A 17454-nucleotide genomic window follows, 5' to 3' on the forward strand; every position below is an offset into this window, starting at 1 on the left:
CTTTGGCTGTAGTTTTGCTCAGTCTCCAGAAAAGGGAGAGTCATGGCATGCTCTGATAAGAAGCAGGTTTGGGGGCTCATGCTTAACTTGCCTGTAAGCAATCCATATATTGGCAGTAATTAAATTTTGAGGGCTTGTTGAAACTTAATGCACAACTCTGTGTTTTTCAAAAACTCTGAAGCTATACTTCCTGTCAACCACATTCCTGTTAAACATCAAGAAGAAACAAGGTATTGCAGGTTCTAGATACAATGATGGTGCTCAGCAACAAACATTGGCATCAGTCTTTGGAACCACATAGCATTTGTGGCAGATGATGTTTTTCTTCCATATTTCATAGGCAGGCTTAAAACAGACAAATCACTGCACTCCCTCCTGTGAGAACTAGGAAAAATGGCTGGTGCTTATTGCATAGTAGTTGAATGTTGTGATAGAGATTGAGTAATAGTCTCTTTAAAGTTGCTGAGAAGTGTGGACAGTCAATCTACAGAGGGAGAAGTAGAAAACTGGTGGATTATTACATGTGAGATATTTTCATGGTACAAAACAAAAATATGCATTAAGTGAGGAAAAAAATCTCAAGTTTTAAACCATTACCTTATTGTAAAAGTAAAACTTCATGTCAAGTAATCACTGTACATATAGTTAACAAAAATTACCAGGTTAGTAAAACTAAGGATCGAGTATTATTCTTCCGTAATTAATATAGTCTTTCATCCGTAAAAGTTCAAATGATGATGTCAAAGTTTCAGCAAAATTGATGAAGTATAGCTGAGTTCTTAAAGCATGTAGTGCTACTTTTAACTCTTTCAAGAACATAGAGTTTATCGAGGAATTTACTTTTTATAGTTTTTATGATTTACAAAGAGTCTTGCATTGCACTATGAGTCTCGGTAAGAAATACACTCACATTTTATCTTTTTTTTACTCTTGATTTGCATGTTCTGAAAATATTTTTCTGACAATCTATTCTGAATTATTGGCTGATGCAGTTTGACAGACTTGGCCATCTGCTACTGGAAGAAAAGTTAGTTTTCTTCAAAAATTTTTTGAAAGGAGAAAACTTAAAATTGATGCTTGTTATTTGAGAATCTATTTTAAGAAAGCAACCTGAGTATAAAACTTTTTTTTTTCAGTTCCTCAAATGTTAGCAATGATGGTTGACTTAGAAGAAGATGAAGATTGGGCAAATGCAGATGAGCTTGCAGACGATGATTTTGACAGGTAATTATGAAACTAGATGTTTCAATATGTTAACAAGAGAGTGGCTAAAGGCAGATTTTAAGTGCAGAATGCCAATGACTGTAGTGTATTACTTTTTCTTTGCTCAACTCTTTTTTATTTTGTCCCCTCTGCCATGAGCAGTACATATGGCTGTTCTCAGTTTATATGTAGCTTACTTAGGTACTCTTCAGCAAGGAAGTAGGTTATTTCAGTATTCATATATTGCTGTAATTTGACAAGTTACATGTCCTCTTGTCTGCTGGTTTGTACTGGTTGAGCTTCTCAAACTTTTGTCTGTCATTTGTTTTATTCAGTTCTGGTCAGTGCCTCCTAATCCATTAAATTGAGGGTTTACCCTGAAGTTATCTGGAACCAAAGCTGAAGCATACTGACCTGTTGAATCATCTACCACCAATAGAGATAGTATTTTTATGTGTCTGTGCCCTTGAAAAGGTGGTGTTATACAAAAGAGCTGCCTGTCTTTGAAAGGGTGTTACCATGCATGGTGGAATTTCTTGCTGGATTTCATCTGACTCAAAAATAGTGTAATTTTGCTATTATTTTAAATCCTTTAGTATGGCTAGCAGTAGCTTATCTTCTTGTGTGTTAGGTGAGAAAGATCTCAATATGCCCAGTCATTCTGATTTGCTCATTCCTACATGCTTTGTACCTTGCTCCAACTTTTTACTGGAATGGCAGTGGTTTGTCTGCAGCACGCTCTTACATTAACTCTTGTCCAGTTAGAATCAAGTAGAAGAAAGCAGAAATAGGTGTAGAAGATAACTATAGCCATAATTCTGTAGAGACACGTGTTCATTTACCAGTCTAGATGCTTTTTTGACTTATCAGGCATCTCCTTCCAGACTCAGATGTAATTAGTGTTTTGACACTATATCACAGAACACTTAGAGATCCTCATAGGAGAATAGGCAATAGAAGAGATACTGGTTTACCACTGAACTGTATAGTGACTTTTACTAGATACCAGGCATGTAAAGACACTTGCAGAACTGATGCATAGGAATTTATGGAAGAACCTGTTTAATCTCTACTTGACTTGGAATACTTTTTCAGTTCCCCTTGAACTAAAAAGGGGAACTAAATTTTCATGAAATTGAAAGTAACCTGTCCTTTCTCCCCTCTGTCACATAGCAGACCCTTTTAACCTGTTTGTTTCCTCAGCTTTGAATTTTTGCCATACAGGTAGAACTGTCAGACACCACCACTACATTCAGGTTTGTTGAGTATTTGAATCTTTTTGGCCAGCTAAATTTCAAGGGGAAATAGAATTTAAAAGTTCAAATCCTCAAGCCTTTCAGGGTGTGGAAGTTGATTCAGATGGCCTGCTTTAGGCTGCTTAGTTAGTACTCTGAATCATCCACTTGAGGCATGCCATTTTATTGTCAGCAGAGTAACTTCGTTCTAAATGCAGCTTAGCTGCCTATGGATTTTGGAATGGAAATTTTCCCTTTTTTTGTACAAGTCACAAGTAGAGTGAGCAAAGATCAGAAAACAAGCTGTGTTCAGCAACCTTAGCCTGAAGGAGAAATCTAGCTCTTTTGGGCCTCAAAAGTAGCAGGAGACTTTGAGGAATTAGACACAAAATAGGGGCTATGCCTTGGTGGCTGTGTGTGTGGTGGTAATTGTTTTTGTGTGTAGCAGGTTCACTGGTCTTACCGTGTGCTTCCCACCTCTGAAGTTCACCTTTGTGGAGAGCTGAGTGGCTGATGTGCATGCTAAGGTCTTCTGGTGCTGAGTCTTTTTAGCTTTGTGAGGAGACTGGAATTTTTGTGCAGTCCCAGAAACAGGCTAATGATCATCAGGCTGCACCCTAGTTAGGGTGTGTTTGGATCTGATTAAGGGGGATGTGAGTCAGCCTACACAAAAGCAGCAGGGAATATTTTAGCATTTCCAGTTTTTTGTTGCTCTGACTTCATAGAGCAGTGAAATTCTAAAGGAGGAAAAGGTTAATGCAGCTTCCTCATTTCTTGGCAAAAGCCTTGCAAATATTGCAGGGAGGTGTGTGGTCATTTTTCTGAGATCTTTATTTCCTCAAACCAAATGTGTAAATTAGTGGTGGGAAGACAGCTCCAAGAATGGTATCTCAAATGAAAGCTGCCATTAACTTTAGTAAAGTTTGCTCCAATTCAAACCTGTTCCCATGCTCCATTGTTCTGCTGGTGAAGTGCCTGTTTACCAGAACATGACTAATCTGGAGAACAAATAGAGTACTGTCACTATCTTTTCACAAACACCTTTGTTCACAGTGTGTGAGTTTCTAGACTATTTATGGTTTGTAATGAGACTTGGGGATTCTAGCTCAATAATTTGAAGACCTCTGCTTTTGACCCAGCTGACTTTAAAGAAGGGGGAGATTCATCCCTTCCTGAACAATTATTCAGCTTTTCTATCATCATGGGTGTCTAGGATGGACTGCAATAACCTTGAGTTATTACAGTGCTAGCTATACCCAGACTACAGGAGTTATTTGTGTCCTGGAAACGTTCTTGCTTTTCTGTAGGGAATAATTCTATTGGATGGAACAAATCACTTTACACAGATAATGTTTGTCTGCTCTCAGTTCTGTAACTGTCTGAGAGTCACAAATTCCTCACCTGGGCTGGATATTTTCTGCCTGAGTCGTTGACAAGAGCACATGCGACTAGAGCAACTGTTTTGTGACCAGTGTGTGTGCTTTCAGGGTCGGGTATGATAGATTTACTATGGAAGCTCATGTGCATTCAGATGGCAAAAGTGTGGAAAGCTAGAACTGCATGGAAGGCACTTCTGTGCCCTGTTGAACTGTTTGTTTTATTGAGGATATCAAAGCACTGATATTTCTGTGCCTGTTGTTTAGCAATGCAGTGGCTGGTGAGAGTGCACTGGACAGGATGGCATGTGGCCTTGGAGGAAAACTTGTTTTACCTATGATTAAAGAACATATTATGCAAATGCTTCAGAATCGTAAGTAGCTGCATTGCCTTTTTATTTTATTTTTCTTTAACAATTCTGTCCTTCCCAGGAACTTTGATACCTCTTAAATAGTCATGTTTAGCTACTTGTTTTTATACACGTTCCCTTTTGATTTCAGAAGCAAAAACTGTAAATACTATGAACTTGGAAGTTTATACCTTCTCTTAGACTGATTTATTAAACTTACATTCAGTGCATGGCAGCATTTTTTTCTGGAACATGGACAGCTGAACAGAGATGTCAAAAACAAAACAGTATGTTTTTTTAAAAACATAGTATGTGAATTATATATAAATAAGGGAAGACTTGGGGTTTTTTTAATTAGAAATATTCTCTCTAAATCCCTGTGTAGTCCCTCACAGTACGTTTGTCTAAAGTGCTACCTGTTACTTTGTAGCTCAGTGTTCTTGCTGCTTCAGAAGTGCTGCATTTAAGTGAAGATTTAATACATTAGTTGATTGATGAAACTTCCAGGGTTTTTTTCCCCCTGTAACTTGATGGACCAAAATACAGAAGTCTTGAGTAGGCTGGCTGTGTTTTGGTATGCTGAATTCAGTATTTGTTTCATGAGGTGTTTCCATATATTGTTATCAGTTGCTTTGTGTGCTTCTCTTCCTCTTGAAATGCCTGTCATGCTTGCTCAGGCCATTCAGCAGCATACTCTGCGTTTCTCTCGCGCGCCGTCACTTGACCTGTGCTTTCAGCCTTTGAAGTAGAAGATAATGCAAAAGTTCTGGCTACTATTTCTACCTTCTTGGTTTAAAACCCAGTCCAAAGAAGACTGTTTTATTAAGGAACAGATGAACTGAGTCTTTCAGTGTTAATAGCTTCAAGTCGAGCAACTGCTTAGTTTTGTAGTGCTCACAGAGAGGAGTGGATCTAACGGCTGTAGGACCTGACTCCTGTTAAGGGGAGAAGTTGTGCAATTGATGCCTGATGCTGTCTTTCTCCTGGGTCAGAGCTTTCCATAACCATTAGCACTCTTTGGAGAAGAGAAATGCAAAAGAGATTGTTTGGTTCAGAGGCTGTCACTGGTAGAGATTTGGGAGGAAAGAGACATTTAGATGAAAACGTCGTCAATACTCTCAAATCAAACTTTTCCTTCTCCTGTCTCCACCACTTTTCTCACAAACAATTACTGAAATAATAATTTAAAGCTTCTGTGTTTGGATTGGGTGGTCAGATGGTCCAGAGATGATTGAGTTTCATTTTATAGATTAATTTCAACTTTGGAATGCATGCGAATAGTAACAGTGAGAGTAACAAGAGGTGCAGGCTTAAGTGGAACATCTAATGAACTGAAATAGCACAAACTAAACTGCTGCTTTACTGTACCTTCTGTCAAGATGATATTTCATCTCATCCTGGTCAGGCAGAAGCTTGAGTGTCAGGATTGCACTGCTCTGAACTGTGATGTTCTTCATTCCAGGAATTTAATACATTACAGCAATAATCAAATATTACATTATTTTGGGAAATAAGTTCTGTCACATGCCTTTCCCACAGGTAATTTGATAAACCTGTTTATCCTTCTGGCTTTCTTTTCTGCAGTCCCCATGGTTTTTAGTACAGAGAAAGATTTTTGTAAAAAATAAATAAAAGAAATTGGAGTTTCTGACATTTCCCTTGCCTAAAGAAAAGGCAGAGGGGCATGAAAGGTTCATTTCAACAATACCCACTACCCTGAGAATAGGCTAACAGGTTGTGGAGGTGGGAAAGTCTTACATCCTCAGATGGAATGTTACTGTTCTTACAGAGTCTTGGGGAGACTGCTGAAGAGTTTAGTAGTGATGATTTACTTGTTTTAAGTTTAGGTATCATTTGAATCACTAGTCCTTTTTCTCTTCCTGACCTAAAGAGGAAGGTGTAGGCTGTAACAATACCATTGAAACAGGAAAAAAAGAAAGGGCAGAGGGAAATGGAAATACTGTCCTGATGTTTCCCTGCTTGGCTCATTTAATTAAAATGCAGTTTCCAGGTGTTAGTGCTATGTACATACTTGTATCAGCAGTTCAGAATTCTTTTTTCTAGGTCTGGATTTGGCCTGGATTAGACACTCAGTTTTTTGTGCATCTTTGGAAGTATGTGTGAGGAAAAGTGAAAAGTATTTAACAAATCAAGTAGATGCATTGATTTCCCTCCCATCTCCTGTTCTTCACTCTACCTCCTCCTGTGTCCCTCAGCCCCCACAAAAAACGGTGAATTGTCTTTGTGGTGCTTTTTGGTTTCCAAAGTGAGTAACGAACACTTCATTTTTACTCTTGTGTAGCTGACTGGAAGTACAGGCATGCTGGCCTGATGGCACTCTCTGCCATCGGAGAAGGTTGCCACCAACAGATGGAGGGAATTTTAAATGAGATAGTTAATTTTGTTTTGCTATTCCTTCAGGATCCTGTGAGTACAATTATGTTCATTATTTCGAAATGTTTTCATTTCTGCTCTCATGACTACTTGTTAACCGTTTGAGGAAATACTTTTTCAGCATCCAAGAGTAAGATACGCTGCGTGTAACGCTATTGGACAAATGGCAACAGACTTTGCACCTGGGTTTCAAAAGAAATTTCATGAGAAGGCAAGTAGTAGAATAGTAGGGGGGGAAAAAAGTGGTAAAATGATGTCTCCTTCAGAAACTTTTGACAATAAATATTTTTTTTTCAGGTGATAGCAGCTCTTCTGCAAACCATGGAGGATCAAGGCAACCAGCGTGTTCAAGCCCATGCAGCTGCAGCACTGATAAACTTCACTGAAGATTGTCCCAAGTCACTGCTTATTCCATATTTGGATAATCTAGTGAAGCATCTTCATTCCATTATGGTGATAAAATTGCAAGAGGTATAATATACTAAACAAATTGTTTTCTGGAGGGTAACATTGTTACGTGTGCAGAATAAGGATAGCTCAACTAAGTCCTCTGAAACGAGCCAGGGTACACACCTGCTGGTGTTGGCCTGAACTGATAAGTATTAGGATACATGCAAGAGCAGATTGTTAGATTTGGCATGCTTTTTGTGGTTTAGAAATATAACATTTTATTCTTTCTCTTTCCAAGTTGATACAGAAGGGCACTAAGCTAGTTTTGGAGCAAGTTGTGACTTCAATTGCGTCAGTTGCAGATACAGCACAGGAGAAGTTTGTGCCCTACTATGATTTATTTATGCCCTCTTTAAAACACATTGTTGAGAATGCTGTTCAGAAGGAATTAAGACTTCTACGAGGAAAGACTATTGAATGCATCAGCCTAATTGGTCTTGCTGTTGGTAAAGAAAAGGTAAGTTTAGATCTTATATAATGGCCTAAATGTATTTTAAAATGCCTTTTTTTTGTGGTGTTAACAATTAATATATTCATGTGTTGAACTTATAGCTGTGTTGCTGATTTCTAGGTTTGCCTTTGTGTTTTCATTTCTGAGGTGACTGTCCTGCTGTTTAGATTGACAAATTCACAATAGAATCTGATTGCAGTTTAAGTTGTTCTTGTCACACAGAACAATGTTGAAAGCAAGCATTTTTTTTCTTCCTTTGGTTTTTCTTTGCCATAAGAGAAATGCTGGAGCATCTCATTTAGGCAGTGTCAGAATGACAGGCAAAGTGTTAGTAGTTCAAAGGAGACTTAGCATAGTTCTTGCATGCAGATGACTGAAAAAGTATACATGTGCTCGTTATGAAACTTGAAGTACTTGTATGTCGTGAGGCTTGATGTGTTTGGCAGGGTATTTTTGGTGAGTTTGTTAAAACGTGTCTTTCAAAGATCCAAGAAACAACTGAAGGAGCTATATAAGAGTCTAAGCTTTGTCCTGATAGCAAGTTCACATTGCAGTTTGTAAATTTTAATTTTATTGAGTGAAGAAAACAAAGTCACACTTCAAAGGAAATCACGTGATGTATGCAGTATGACAGTACTGATAGCCCCCACCCCATTGTCAGCCCCTCCCTTTGACTTGGAAGGACTACCAGTAAATTTACCATGCATGAAACTAAATTTTAGCCAAATTTTATACATAACATTGAATAAATTATTCTTGGAGAACTACTGGGAATGTGGGGAGTGAAAGGAGGATAACATAATTGGGACATCTCATATGGCCTAAAATGTGACTATCTCATGAATAAGTAGCTCGTGCTGTCACCTTTTATCCCAGTTCCATGAAGAAGTCAAAACAGTAGGGAGGATATCTGGGTAAGTTAAAACTGTCAGATTTTTCTTGGTGAGTATTAGTAATTTATGTAGTGTTTTATTTAAATAGTCCTCTGCTTTCATGCATATGAACAGAGGTACAGTGAAGCTTCAGACAAGAGCAGTTTGGTGATGCTTCCAGAAAAAGAACTTGTGTTCACTTTTATCCACGTTTCAATCTAGTTCCAACTTCAGCTTGTGTCTTGATAGTGCATTGGACTTAACACCAAACAATTTAAGTAAGCATTTAAGTCTCTGAGAAATGCCCCCTTAATTTGCCTTTACAAACGTAGAGTTGTTTCCTCTTATCTAGTTTATGCAGGATGCATCAGATGTAATGCAGCTGTTATTGAAGACACAAACAGACTTCAGTGATCTGGAAGATGATGATCCACAGGTATGTTAAAATTGTATCTTTATAGCTCATTGGTTAGTATTAAAAACGTGAGGTTGCTGCCCCCTCCCTAGCCCTTGAGGCTGAATGTCCAGCCTGTCTTACAGAAATTGACATTGATTGGCCTGAGATGGCCCTAGAACCTTTCACAGGAGCATGGTTAGGAAATGAGACTTCCAGGGCCTGTGTTTGCTGAAGAAATTTGAGCTTGTGGGTAACCATTCCTTGCCTGTTAGTAACTACTCTGTTTGGCATTCTGTGACCTATTCCTTGCTGTCACCTTCTTATAAATAGTTCAACAAGACTTGTTAGACAGCTGTTCTAATGAGTGGAGAGCTATTTTGACTTGTGCATCTGAAAACAAATACTCCTTTGAAAACACAGTACTGCGCTCCTTTTTTTTCCTCTTTGCTCTATTTTACCTTTGCAGGGATGTGGCTCAGTAGTATTGTTTAAATTTGGGAGATAATTTCAAAAATAAATTTAGTCTTCAAGACAATCATCATTGCATTGCAAGTGTACCTTATCCTGTTGCATTTTTACATGTATAGCAACTTTGATCAGAGGTGCTGTCAGGGTGTTGTTAGTGAGAAGGACTTTGGACAGGTCTTTTGAAGATGCATTTTGATATGGATTGCATATTAGATGAGTTGCCTTTGAAAGAAGTTTTATGCACTGCTGACAGATTATTTTTAAAAGTCCTATTGTATAATGTTCTTTCTTTATGCTTTCCTTTTAAGTGTGCATTAAAATAAAATGTGGGACATGAAAATTCTGACTTGCTTTTCTTCTCCAGATTTCTTACATGATCTCAGCATGGGCCAGGATGTGTAAAATTCTTGGAAAGGAATTTCAGCAGTACCTTCCTGTTGTCATGGGACCTTTAATGAAGACTGCATCTATTAAACCTGAAGTTGCTCTTTTAGACAGTAGGTCTTAGATTGTTTTGCTTGAAAAAATACTGAAATAAATGATTTTGTAGCACTTCTAGATCAATTTTTTTCCTTTCTCTATAACAGCACAAGATATGGAGAATATGAGCGATGATGATGGTTGGGAATTTGTAAACATAGGTGATCAGCAAAGTTTTGGAATTAAAACTGCAGGCCTTGAAGAAAAAGCAACTGCATGCCAGATGCTGGTGAGTAACAGAAGAGTTTTGGTGATCTGTGTGATACTGGCCAAGGGAGTCTGAAGCCAAAATCTGTAACAAAAATATTCCTTACAGAATCACATGAAATAGTTCTTTTTTTCGGGTGATATTGCTAATTTTGGATTTCAGACACTTTTGTTGCATGTGGCTTACTTGAAAATAGATCAGTTTGAAGCTTCAGTTTTTTAAATTAACAGATAGTTTTCCTTTGTCAGCAAAACTTTTAAGGAATTTGAAGTATTAAAAAGTAATTCCTTTTGGCAAATTTGCTGTTTCTGAGTTCCGTTTGAAGCATACATGCAAGCACTAAGAGTGAGAACTCATGCTGCTATCAGGGTTTCTTAAAATACCATAGTCGAGGGGGAAGGTAAATGGATTGTTGCATGGTTTTAAAAATAAATAAAAAATAGCTGCACTTGTAACAATCTTACTAGTATTTTCCCTTAAAGGTGGCATTTCTATGCTCTGTTTTTCAGGTTTGCTATGCAAGAGAACTAAAAGAAGGATTTGTGGAGTACACAGAGCAAGTTGTAAAGTTGATGGTTCCCTTATTGAAGTTCTATTTCCATGATGATATCCTATTAACAAATTCTACTGTGGAAACAAACTTGGTTTGAAAGAGTCAGTCATGCTAACTGTTTTCCTAAATGAATTGAAGGTGTTAGTGTTAAAATATTCTGTGCCTTTATAGCAGAAATTGTTTCTGAGAAGGTTGGTTTGCACACTATTTTAGGCAATGTATCCTACTTTTCTCCCTGGTGTCTTCTTAAATAAGCAGTCAGTGGAGAAAGTGATGTTTGTGCCAACAAAGCAAAGGAGAACTTGAACAGCTTTTCTGTCAAGGCCTGAAACAGGCCTGAAGCCACTTCTAAATAGCAAACAGTTTGATTTCCCTGTGATCTTAACCTGTATCTAATTAAGAAATCAAATGCACTGGACTGTGATAAAAAAATATCAGTTTGGGGTCGAAAGCTAAGAGCACCATTGTGGTGGTGCTTCTGTTCTAAGCACTTTATTCCTTAACCATGACACGTGTCCGAGTGGCAGCAGCAGAGTCGATGCCTCTCCTGCTTGAATGTGCTCGAGTGCGTGGGCCGGAGTACCTCACACAGATGTGGCACTTCATGTGTGATGCTCTCATCAAAGCCATTGGGACAGAACCGGAGTCGGACGTTCTCTCAGAAATAATGCACTCTTTTGCCAAGGTAACCTTCTTCCTTGCGATTTCTGTGGTGTTACTGTTCGTAGCTTTTTGCAGGGACATTCCTTTAAGTGGCTGGAACAAATGCAAGGCTTCCTCTACAGGAAATCTGGTTTGACTAGAAGTGTTGTTATAGCTGCTGCAAAAATTTAGTTGTATTTTTCTGCAAAAATACCAAAGTATTAACCTAAAACAGTTGTCAGATTTGTTCATTTTAACCACAAATGACTGAAGTTCTGGGCATGAAATGCACAGTGGTACTACGCCTTACTTGTGTCATTTCAGCATTGCTTACAGTATGAGTGTTCTATAGTAGTATTTCTGCTAGTGATCCAGAGCATGTATTAATATTCTTTGCTTAGCTTTCATTAAGACCTGCTCACATAACTTAGAGCTGAAAATCTGATTGTTTTATTTCACAAGTGCATTGAGGTAATGGGAGATGGATGCCTTAACAACGAACACTTCGAGGAACTTGGAGGAATACTGAAAGGAAAACTAGAGGAGCACTTTAAAAATCAAGAATTAAGACAGGGTAAGTTAACACAAAGTCCTGTTAACATGTGATCTAGCTGTTCTTTAAAGCAGAATCCCTAATTATTTCTGACACAGGAATAAAGCTTAGTTCAGATTTCTTTGATTTGCTTTTTCATGTAAGGTAATTGGGCTTTGATACAACAGAATCCGTAAACTCTGGGAGGATGACGATAGCATCGTTTGCAGCAATACTGTAGTTTAATTGAAAGCTGATGGACAGATCTACTTGAAAGGCAGTGCACATGTCTATGGTGGTGTCATTTCTCTGGGTTTTCTTAAAGCAGTGGTAGCTTCCTGCTTCTAAACACTTTTCTTGTCTTTGTGGTCAAGCTGGTGTATTTTCTGTTCCATGTGCTTTTACACATTCTTAAAGTGAGCTGTCTCATACTTGTTTTTCTGTGAAAGCTCTTTGAAACATCTTAAAGACAGAAAATTCCTGTTGCATCTTCAGCTACTGTTTCCTGATTTCTAAATTAGTTTCTGCATCATTTTTTCCCTTTCACAGGCTTCTTATGCATTTATAGAAAGGTAATGGTTTAATTATTTTTTTTTAATTTAGTGAAAAGACAAGATGAAGATTATGATGAACAAGTTGAAGAGTCATTACAAGATGAAGTAAGTTGATTTGGGGAGTTTTTCCACTCATCATGCACCAGGATGCAAATACATATGGTCTCTTCTGCCATGCCTGCAGTGAGAGGATTAGAGGGAATGGTCATAAGCTGAGGCAGAGGAGATTCAGATTAGGTGTTAGGAAATTTTTTTCCCTGTTAGGGTGTTCAGGCACTGGAATAGGTTGCCCAGGGAAGTGGTGGAGTGACTATCCCTGGAAGTGTGTAACAGGCATCTGGATCTGATGCTGGAGGGATATGGTTTAGAGGTTACAGCAGAGTGGCAGGTTAATGGTTGGACTCGATGATCTGGGAGGTCTCCTCCAACCTTGATGATTCTATGATTCTACATTACACAGACATCCTGTGCTACTTGGTTAAAACATAGTGCATCCTCAGACTTATTTCTTCCTGAAGAATGTTCTGTTACCATATTCCTTCAAAACTTCAGTAAGAAATGGGTCACATCAACCATCAAAGGTTGTACGCAGTGATCTTGGAAGTCTTTCCTAACTTTATTGATTCTGTGAGAGGTCTGCAGTCTTAATGTGAATTTTATCTTTGCCTCTCAGGATGACAGTGATGTTTATATTTTGACTAAAGTATCGGACATTTTGCACTCAATATTCAGCAGTTACAAGGAGAAGGTACTGCCATGGTTTGAAAGGTTACTTCCACTAATTGTCAACCTAATTGTAAGTACCTTGCTCTCTTCTGATTTGACTTTTTTTTTCTGATATGTTAATAGGCCTTCTGTGCTGCAGTATCAGAGAACTTGGTACAGAGGATGTAGTAATTACTGTTTTACAGAACAGAGGCAGTTGAAGGCTCATTCTGGATCAAGAATGAAGTTGTTACCCTGTGCTTTCTGAGCAGCTGCAGTGCTGTGCTACTTACGAGTTTTGTATTGCAAGACCCAGGATTTCTGACACATGCAGCTGTTCTGAGCAGTTTATTCTCCCTGAGAGTGTCTGACGCTATCTAAAATGGATTTCAAGAAGAGGGCCAGAAAAAAGTGTTGCAGACTAGTAGGGAATATTGAGATTGAAATACATAACGGAGTGTGAAATAGAGGTGTTAAGGATTTAGCCTAGATTCATTATTCTTCTAATTAGCCCAGGTAGTCACCTGGATTTTGTTTTGTTTATGGTATTGCTGCGAGTATCACTACAGAAAATTGCAAGTTTGTAGGATCAAATTTAATCCAGGAAGATTTAACAGAAGTACTAGAGCACTGTTCCTCTGATTGTTCTGTTGATACAGTCATGGACTGTACAAAAATGGCCAGTCTGAAGGTGTCTCATATGTTACCTGTTTTTGGTGCAGTGTCCACACAGGCCGTGGCCAGACCGGCAGTGGGGGCTGTGCATCTTTGACGACATCGTAGAGCACTGCAGCCCCTCCTCGTTCAAATATGCTGAGTACTTCCTGAGGCCAATGCTGGAGTCAGTGTGTGACAGCAGCCCAGAGGTCAGGCAAGCAGCTGCCTACGGTGTGGGAGTGATGGCACAATTCGGCGGGGACAGCTATCGTCCTTTCTGCCCAGGTATGACCTGCATCTGACAAAACTGTTGGAATGTGATTCAGGGCAGGGAAAAATTTGACCATTGCTCACCTTTTGGTTGGTGAGGTCTGTTCCCTTGGCAGGGAAATAGGCTGCCTGATTTCTGTGACATAAGAAATGAAATGAGTGTGATAATACTTACAGAAACTTGTCTGCTTTCTTTCTGAATGTCTCCAGTTTCTATAAAGCTTCAAATTTGTCTTGAGTTTAAGTAAATAATTTTCTGCTTGCACTCTTCTTGCCAGCCAGCAAAGTCAATTTTGACACTAAATAGCATCCCTTATCAGAGTTTCCCCCCCTTTTTTTTTGAGAAAATATAGAGAAAATACATATTTCAAATATGTATTTCACATAAATCTTAAATAAAAGCTGAATTACATGATGTAAGAAAATAAGGATCCTCTGACAGGGATAAATTAGGGCTTTAACATATATCTACGTGAATCAGGGTTGTAATTTTCATTGGTAATGTGAACATAACTGTTGCATGGTAACAATGAAGATGCGGTGTCTTTAAAAAAAATTTTAAAAACGAAGGATGTGAAATTTTGCAGAGAAACATTAAGAGCATTAAAATTTAAAAGTGTCTAGAAAAACACTTCCTGAAAGTTTTTTTTTGTAAACTTTTCCATATAGTTTTTATGTTTTGTCCCAAGACTGGAGGAGTAGATACTGAGGTCAAGACAGTTCTGATTTTGGAATTTTTAGGGCTTTTTAGGATCTCTTGAAGTCTTAATTTTATTTTTCATTCATCAAACTTTACCTTGCCCTACTTAAGTTTTGATCCTTTTCTTTGTATTTCTTTGTATCTAAGCCTTGACTAAGCCCAGACACTTGGCTTCTCATTTAGTTGAAGGCTAGATAAAGAAACCTTTTTACTTTACAGCATACAGTTTATTAGCAGGCACCTCAAAAGCATTTAAATCCGTTTGTATGTACATGAAAGAACTTTGTGATTTGTTTTAATAGATGAAGATATGCTGTGATTAGAAACAGAGTAAATCCATGGCATGAGAAGTTTCCTACCCCATAGGTTTTGCTGTCTTCTCTGAAAAACTCCATGTTTGTGAGCATTTACTTACAATTGGATTCTTTGCTGATTGATATGTTGCACTGGCATGTTGTTCCATTGCAAGTATGTAGCAGGATGTAAAGACTGGAGACTATTCAGAAAAAGCAGATGTATTAACATGAGTGTTCTTGGCAGTCAGTTGAAAAAATCCAGGAATATAGGGAGAACTTGTAAATGACACATGAGCTACAGTATGATGAAAGGAAATTAACAAAAACTAGAATTACTAAAGAGCACAGAATTATGATGGAAGGAAAACCTGCAGCAAGTCAAGTGACTTTCTGAACAGGGTTACAAAGTTACAATCAATGCAATGGTTAACATTGCTTCTATTTCACATGTTGGTGGAAGAATATAATCAACTGTTCTCCGTGAAAATTGCATCAATCAACTACATCACATTTCTAAATCACATCAGTGGCCTCAAAACTTTTGAGGGTGCCAGATGTCAGAGCTGTCAGCCCTTGAAAAAACCTATTATTGTGATAGAAGATGGTCTTTTATGGTCAAGAGGTTTTTAAGGGTTATCAAACACAACATCTATGTGGGAATGAATCTGTTTTATAGATAGAAAGAAAACTTGTCTGCTAAGCTGTAGGGCAAACTTACACTGATTCATTTTGATGCATATGGCTTGATTTTTATGGCTTCAAGGACACACATGCCTACAGAGTCATCCATTGGTATTAAGGAGTGAGGAAACAGATTACATTTAGCTTCAGCAGTCATGATAACTTGAGGTATAAAATGCAGACTCAGTTTGCCTGGACACTGTAGACTTCTTTGAAATAAATTCCACTTTGCAGAGTAGTCTGGCATCATTATCCTGCACTTAATACACAAGCTAGTGGGTCTGATGGCCAATGCTCCTGCAGTTCTGTAAATTTATCAGCCTATAAGAGTATCCTTGTCTAGCTTAGGGATAATGATGTTTTTCCATAGCTGCTGAATACTTCAAAAATCCAATTCAGTGGAGTTAATATAGCATGTGTCATTGCATGTTCCTAAACTGCAAAGCTGCTACTTGCTCATCAAAATGCAGTTGTGCGAGATCTCACTCTTCCTCAGTAATTGGAGTTATTTTGAAGTGTGCTTTCTGCAGAATTTCACAACCTGTTTTCTGTGCTGATACAGAACTTCACAGCTCTAGTGTTACATTTTTAGCAGAAGAACACAAGAACAATTGTTCCTGCATGCTCTCAGAGTGCTCTGAAGTCTGCATGGACACTACTAACTAAAAACGTGACATTAATCTCCATTTACAAGTGTGCATGTGCTTGTTAAAATAATACAATTACTATTAACCTAGCAAGAAAATTGGCATTTTTCCTTCATTGAAAGACATTTCCTTTACTTGATTTTTTATTTAAACCATGCCAGGTGAGATTACTCCTCTGAGCTTTTCCTAGGGCACCTTTTAGTGGTGGGAGGTGTGTATGGACGTGTCTATGTACATAGATTTTCTTTTTTATATGTGCACACAAGCAGCAGAAGTACAGCAGGCATACACTGTAGACATGCACTACAGCTCACATTATTACTGAGCAGAGAAGAACTTTGAAGTAGAGGAACATTGGAGTGGCTGGATTTTGGTGCTTGGGACACAGAAAGTCCTGGGGTTTAATACATGTGGTTGTCTCATACAGAATTTATATGTTGTTAAAGTAGGACTTGATAGTTCACTAATCCTTATTCTTGTGTTGTTTAACAATTAGAGGCGCTTCCACTGCTGGTGAGAGTCATTCAGTCACCAGATGCCAAAACCAAAGAGAATGTCAATGCAACAGAGAACTGCATTTCAGCTGTAGGAAAGATAATGAAGTTCAAGCCTGACTGTGTAAATGTGGAAGAAGTCCTGCCACACTGGTTATCATGGCTTCCACTTCACGAAGACAAAGAAGAAGCTGTTCATACTTTCAATTATCTGTGTGACTTACTTGAGAGGTAAGGCAAAGTCTTCATGCTAATGCAGAAATTAACCTTGTTTGCAGGTTTTTTCCTTGCACTCTTTGTCCATAAAGAGCAGCACACATGCTTTTGCAGCCTGCTTTTTGTAACCTTTTAAAGTAGTTTGGCCCTTTTTGCTTTCCAAAAGCTTTGAGTATCAACAAAGTAAGCTATAAAGTAGAGAAATAATAGGGATAAATTCATGGTACAGTGCTATCTCCCTTAATAAGTGTGTAATAATGACTTCAGTTATTATTGAAAGCATCTAGTCCCACAGCTTGTTCTTTAGATTTGTGTTCCCTCCCATAGGTCAGTTGAGTAAGAATAATATAATTATTCTAGTTTGGGTGCAAGTTGCACTTAATAATTGAGTGGAAGAATGTCAGCACTAGCAGTAGTCACGTTCTGGCTGGCACTATTATATCTTAAGGGATAAATATAAAGGAAGGAGCTTAGTTTTCCTACAGAACTGTTGTATAGAGACACCATAATAATGCTGCAATGTGTGCACGTCCGTGGGAATTGCAGAACTGGCACACTCCTGCACTCAGCTCTGTGCAGGTGGCTCAGGCTGGAGCTCTGCCAGTCCTGTGTTCACAGCCTCT

The 17454-nt window shown here is 38.3% G+C and overlaps 1 protein-coding gene across 1 annotated transcript in view; it reads left to right on the forward strand.

The window, feature by feature from the left end:
- IPO5 (importin 5) overlaps nt 1-17454 on the forward strand; it is a 34695-nt gene that overhangs the window by 13305 nt on the left and 3936 nt on the right. Inside the window, exons 8-23 of the mRNA XM_009079876.1 lie at nt 1137-1224; nt 4082-4188; nt 6467-6591; nt 6680-6769; nt 6856-7029; nt 7247-7465; nt 8684-8767; nt 9561-9693; nt 9784-9905; nt 10394-10490; nt 10950-11122; nt 11542-11653; nt 12215-12270; nt 12839-12961; nt 13593-13812; nt 16618-16846. Of these exons, the coding sequence (XP_009078124.1) occupies nt 1137-1224; nt 4082-4188; nt 6467-6591; nt 6680-6769; nt 6856-7029; nt 7247-7465; nt 8684-8767; nt 9561-9693; nt 9784-9905; nt 10394-10490; nt 10950-11122; nt 11542-11653; nt 12215-12270; nt 12839-12961; nt 13593-13812; nt 16618-16846 (2152 nt within the window). The remainder of the gene's footprint in view (nt 1-1136; nt 1225-4081; nt 4189-6466; nt 6592-6679; nt 6770-6855; nt 7030-7246; nt 7466-8683; nt 8768-9560; nt 9694-9783; nt 9906-10393; nt 10491-10949; nt 11123-11541; nt 11654-12214; nt 12271-12838; nt 12962-13592; nt 13813-16617; nt 16847-17454) is intronic.

This window comes from Acanthisitta chloris, unplaced genomic scaffold, assembly GCF_000695815.1.
Source record: "Acanthisitta chloris isolate BGI_N310 unplaced genomic scaffold, ASM69581v1 scaffold23538, whole genome shotgun sequence".
Classification (NCBI taxonomy): domain Eukaryota; kingdom Metazoa; phylum Chordata; class Aves; order Passeriformes; family Acanthisittidae; genus Acanthisitta; species Acanthisitta chloris.